General features: G+C 43.2%; 1 protein-coding gene across 2 annotated transcripts in view; it reads left to right on the plus strand.

Moving 5' to 3' along the window:
- Positions 1 to 5843, plus strand: part of Ino80d (INO80 complex subunit D) — a 70235-nt gene that overhangs the window by 22750 nt on the left and 41642 nt on the right. For both annotated transcript variants that reach the window (XM_005397001.2, XM_005397003.2), the window contains exon 5: positions 3608 to 3716. In XM_005397001.2, coding sequence (XP_005397058.1) covers positions 3608 to 3716 — 109 coding nt within the window. The remainder of the gene's footprint in view (positions 1 to 3607; positions 3717 to 5843) is intronic.

A 5843-nucleotide genomic window follows, 5' to 3' on the forward strand; every position in this document is an offset into this window, starting at 1 on the left:
TTTTTGAGACAAGGTCTCGCTATGCAGTTCAGGCTGGCCTTGAGCTCACTTTGTAGCTCAGGCTGGTCTCGAACTCAGAAAGATCCTCCTGCCACAGCTTCCCAAATGCTGGGATTACAGGTTTGTGCCACCATGCCTGGCTCTGTAAAACATGATAATAATTTTTAAGCTTTTGGGATTGTGAAATTTTTGTTGTATTGGGGGCTGCTTTTCAGAAACTTACAGAAAAAGCACTCAGTCTTATTTTATTTTTTAAATCTAAGCATACTGGAGACCTAAGATATCAAGACAAGGATTATTATGGAAAAATCAGAAATTGTGGAGGCTGGGGATTTAGCTCAGCGGCACAGCACCTGCCTGGCAAGCGCAAGGGTATGAGTTCGATTCCTGGTAACAGAAGAAAAACAAAACAAAAGAACAGGAAAAAAAAAAAAAAAAAAACCCAAAAAAGAAATTGTCACACACTCTTCAGACCAAGCGTAGTCTGTATTCATGCCAGCGAAAAGTGCTTAGAAAGATTCGGCCCCTGATTAGCTTTCACAGTCCTGTCTGGGCCAGTTGCATCAGTTACTACGTTAGAACTGCTGATAAGGAAGCCAGGGTCAAAGGTTCGCTTTATTGGGTTGTTTCACGGGGGCGCACACTTCTGACCCAGAGAAAGTGTTGGTGTGATGAGAGAGATTATCCTTACTTCTACAGCAAGGAAAGACAATTCATGTTCTGTTTGTAAGGATGCCTTAAGTGGCAGTGTGAAGGAAGTTCCCTGAGTGCTACACACTACACACTAACTGGTCGCCTCAGGAGCACCTGCACCTGCCCTTCTGATACCCCGAAGTTGGTGCTGCTGTGTGCACACTGTTTCTTTTTTTTTTTTTTGTTTGTTTGTTTTTCTCCGGTACCAGGAACCGAACTCACGACCTTGCGCTTGCCAGACAGGCGCTTTGCCGCTGAGCTAAATCCCCAGCCCTGCACACTGTTTCTTGATCCCCCTACAGATTATTAATTACTGTAGTTGAAAGGAAGTCCATGCCTTTTAAGACGAAGTGACACCCTAAAAGATCATCTCGAACTAGGTTTGAAGTTTCATAATGCCAGTGGCCATGTGTAATTTAACCTTAAGCATTTATAACTTGCATTTCAATTAACCTTTTCTTAATTTCCCTGTTGGCATATGTAAACTCATTTAAAATACGGAAGAAGTTTGTGAGGTCCATTTTAAAATACATATTCAGTATGTGTCTTAGTTACTTTTCTCATCGTTGAGAGAAAATACCCAATACCCAAAGTTAAAAGAGGAAAGGTTACAGTTTGTATAGGTTTCAACCCATAATCTGTAGGGTCCGAGGCAGGGCTCCATGGCAGAGGGGCATTGCAGAGGAGAAACAGTCCATGGCAGGGCAGGGCAGGCGGCAATCACCAGCCTGCCTTCTCCCTTTGACCCCTTCCAGGCTGCCTGCCTTTTAGGTGGTGCCACCCACACCTGGGAGGGCCTTCTCATTATCCACACCCAGAACTATGCTAAGCTAATCAGACTAATTTAGTAATCATGCAGTTTTAATCTCAGAATCATAAACCCTAGATCCAACTACTGCTGAAAAGCCCCAACTATGACCACATGAGGGTTTGGAGGACACCTAGATACAAGCCATAATAATCCGTATGGGTTTTTGACTTGTGAGGTTCACAGAAGAAAGATATAAAATACCAGTTATTAAGATATCTCATAAGTGGTTTGAGTATATTAAAGCTATGTGACCCTACATAGTGCGATACGTTAGGCTATGCAATCTCTGTGTATCAACACTTCTTCAGGATCTACATTTTATTAATTTATTTTTAGGATATAAATTTTAAAAGGAGAAAACCTTTACCTCAGTAGCTAATAATTATCCTAGCATTAAAAGTCATAGCATCTAACAAAATAAGCATTGTTAATACCGTAGTTTTACACTTTTCCCTCTAAACTTATTTTAAAAGTAGAGCACAAAACGTGGTAGCTTTTGTTTAAGAGAATTGAAAGAAATTCCAGAGGTAGGCATGGTAGCACATTCCTGTGCTCTGTAATCCAAGATACTCTGAAGGCTGAGGCAGGAGGGTAACAAGTTTGAGGCCAGCCTATCTCATAAAAATTTTTTTTAAAAGAGGACTGAGGAGGTCCACGTGGTGCACACCTGTAATCGTATCGTAGCACTTGAGAGGCTGAGGCAAGAGGATTGCTGTGAGTTCAAGGCCAGCTGAGACTTCGTAGTTCAAGGCCAACCTGAACTACAGAATAAGACCCTGTCTCTACAAAAAAAAAAAAAGGCTGGGAAAGCTGGGTATGGTAATACATTCTTATCATCCCAGCACTCTGGGAGAGTGAAGTAGGAGGATCAGAAGTTTGAGCCCAAAACTCGAAACAAAAAAAGGGGGAAAAACTAAGTTTGAGCCCAATTTAGTGATTTAACAAGATTCCATCTCAAAATACAAGAAGGACTGGAGTTGTAGGTCAAATGCAAAGACCCTGGAGTCCATCCCCAGTACAGTATAAGTGGTGTGTGAGGGGGTGTTGAGGATGTAGCTCAGTGGTAGAGCTCTTGCTTAGCATGCATGAGATCCTGGGTTCAACCCCGATACTGTACAGTGGAAGAAAGGGGGAAGGAGGGAGGAACGGAGGAGAATCCTGAACCTTACAGTACTGTTTCATTGCTATCCATACCACCCTGCCTTTTTCACTGGGGAATGGCCCTCCCTCCGCCATGGAGCCCTTCTTCCTGGGGGAGGGATGCGGCAGGGCTCAGCCATTGCAAAGCTACCCTAGGGCCTCTCTTCACAGTGTGGATGGATGCCCTTCATACCTTTTGGTCTTTTTCTCGCCTGAACCTGTATTAGACTAAGCTCGCTAAGTTTTTTCTCTTTTTCAATTTCTTCAGGTATGGAGATTAAACCCAGGGCCTTCAAACAGAGCTACCCTCTCCCCTCTTTTAATTTTGAGACAGGATCTCACTAAGTTGCTGCAGAACCTGCCATTCCCCTGCCTCAACCTCCCAGAGTGTTGGGACTACAGGAGTATGCCACCACACCTGCCTTTTTACTTTCCTTAGTGTGTTTTTTTGACATCATTTTATTATATGATATTTTGATACTTGGAAAAATTTTTACCTTTTATTGTCCTGAGCTCTCTTTTTTGCTTGTGTGGTGTTTTACTCCTTTAGTGAAGTATCTGACAAGTATTTTCCTTAGAATTATAGTAGAGTCTTTTTGATATAACACCATATTTTCTTTCTTTTTTTTGGTCTGTCTTTTTGAGGCAAGGTTTCATTTTGCAGTTCAGGCTGGTGTTGAACTCACTTTGTAGCCCAAGCTGGCCTTAAACTCTTGGCGATCCTTTTGCCTCAGCCTCCCGAGTGCTGGGATTACAGGCGAGTGCCATCACACCCAGCACATACTTTTAAACCTGAGTTTGAAATACCTTTCTAAGAGCAGAAATTAGACTGGTCAGCAGGCGTTTATTCATACTGTGCTGGTAATTTTTGTAGGTGTTGACTTACGTATTTCAGATAGCTTTTTAGCTCAATTGTAAGGAAAAGTGGATTTTCCTAACGTGGCACGTTCCCTGTCTGTCCAGGGTTGGACTGGTCTGAAGAGAGCGGAGAGGAGCTGGAAGACACCGAGCAGGCCTCCCCATACCAGGCTGCATGGTCCCTCCGAGAGACGCTCAGATACGCAAGGCACACGTAAGCCTTCCCGTTGGTTTTTATTCTCAAAGTACTGCAGTAGCAGGTGGATTTCTTTCCCTTGTCCGTTCTAATGTTTTTGGCTGGATATAGTTTTAATGTAGTGAGATAAAATGGATTCTGTTTGCAAAGAAGTGTACCATATTGTTTGAACAAAGCTACGCTTAAGTTTTCTTGGTAAATTTGCTTCTGTAACTTTCCCACTGATCACAGTTGAAAGGGACCATAGAGCTTATCTGATGGTGTTTCCTCGTGGTACCAAAGAGGAAAGTGAGCCTTGCCAGCTGTCACAGAGGGCCACTTGGCATCCCAGGCTTTTTGCAGTGTCCTCTGGCACTGCACCCTCGGGAGCTGGGAATACCGGCACTTTTCACCTCACCTATGTCTTGTGCAAGATGCATCCATTCTGTACTTTTTCTACTGTGCTAAAACATTTTCTAAGGTGATTATTCCTAGGAGTTCTTAGTACTTACCTTAAGCAGGATGTTTCAGTATACACAGAGCCCTTTTCAGTCTTTTTCCAAACAGACCTTAGGAGGAAAGTGTTTGCTTCAGGTCCATAGAGATTACTGCACATCCTCTTCAGTAATAGGAAGACTACTGATTTTCTTCAGGGGGCTGCGTTAGCAACGTGGGCAGATGCAGCGTGAGGGTGCCAGGAGAAACTTGTCTGTGGGGCCAGAAGGGGACTCAGCCTCAGCTCATTATTTATTAACACTGTTGACGTTTGAGTAGACCGAGGAGACCAGCTTTCTGCTCCAGACTGAATCCTAGAAGTTCCTAGCATCATTGTATGGATGTACAATTTAGATTATGGTGACTGAATTTACATGATTAAAAGTATGTTTTGTTAGTACACCTAGAAATGATTAGGCTTAGAAAAGTGATTCATGAGAGGCTAGCCTATAAACTGAAATGCCACCAGAAGCAAAGCACAATCAGAAACTTATTTGGGCTGGGTGTGGTGGTGCACACCTGTAATCCCAGCACTCGGGAGGCTGAGATGGGGATCTGCATGAGTTCAAGGCCAGTCTGGGCTACGTAAACAAGTTCAACACCAGCCTGCACTATATAATGAGACCCTGCCTCCAAAAAAGAAAAAAAAAAAACAAAAAAAACAAAAACTTATTTGGGCATGGAATTGTGCAAGGACCGTTGGATTGTATTAATGAACAGTGCCTTTAAATATCTTAGAGTGATGCGTCCCTTTCCCCTGTCGAGGTTTCTCTCAAATTCTTGGCCTTGCCTTACTTATCTCTTAGACTAGACAGTACTGGAGAATGCTACACTTTCCCCTCAGCCTGTGGGTCATTTTCTCCGTCACTCAGGACTGTTCGGTGACTGAGAGTAGTCTTTCTTTCAGATAGAGTATGGTAGGTTGAGCCTGAGCTTCCTAGGGTACAGACACTGTCAGGCATGCTTTGTGTCTGCCTGACTTGACTGTGGGTTAACTTTAGAAATTGCTGTGAGTTAGCATAAATAAATGCTCCACGTGAGGAATGGTGAACAAGAAGTAGTTATCCCTGATTTAGTCTTTAAGGTAACCTGAGCATCATCAGCAAGCGGAGTCTTTGCTGTGGGTCGGGGAGTGTGTGTTTTCCATTTCTGCCCTCAGTGCTTGCACAGGCGTTAAAGTATTTCTTTTGCCATTCTCGGTTTTGTTGTCTCTTTATTTGTGTATCTCCTTTGTTACTTTAGGGAAAGCACTCCCACTTTGATGTCCCTGACACTGTTATGTGGGCTGTTCTTTCTCTCAGCTGTTCTTCTTATCTTTACTTGTTGCTCAGCTGTAGTTTTTGTCTTGCTCCCTTCATTTTTCCTGTTCTCGTTGGTTCTTAGATTTCGTTCTTGGGGCACTCTATTTGGGCGGAATTGAAATGGATCACCGCCCAGTCTGTGTCTGCAGTCCCATGTCTGTATCTGCCTATCCATTCCTCCTGGGAAGTCTTGTCTTGGATTTTATTTTATTTTATTGGTACCAGGAATCGAACTCAGGACCTCATGCTTGCCAGACAGGCGCTGTGCCACTGAGCTATATTCTCGGCCCTTGTCCTGCATTTTATTTTATTTTATTTTTTTTATTTTTTTATTTTTGGTTTTTCTCCGGTACCGGGAACCGAACTCACG

This window comes from Chinchilla lanigera, unplaced genomic scaffold (genome assembly GCF_000276665.1).
Source record: "Chinchilla lanigera isolate Chin_1 unplaced genomic scaffold, ChiLan1.0 scaffold00056, whole genome shotgun sequence".
NCBI lineage: Eukaryota > Metazoa > Chordata > Mammalia > Rodentia > Chinchillidae > Chinchilla > Chinchilla lanigera.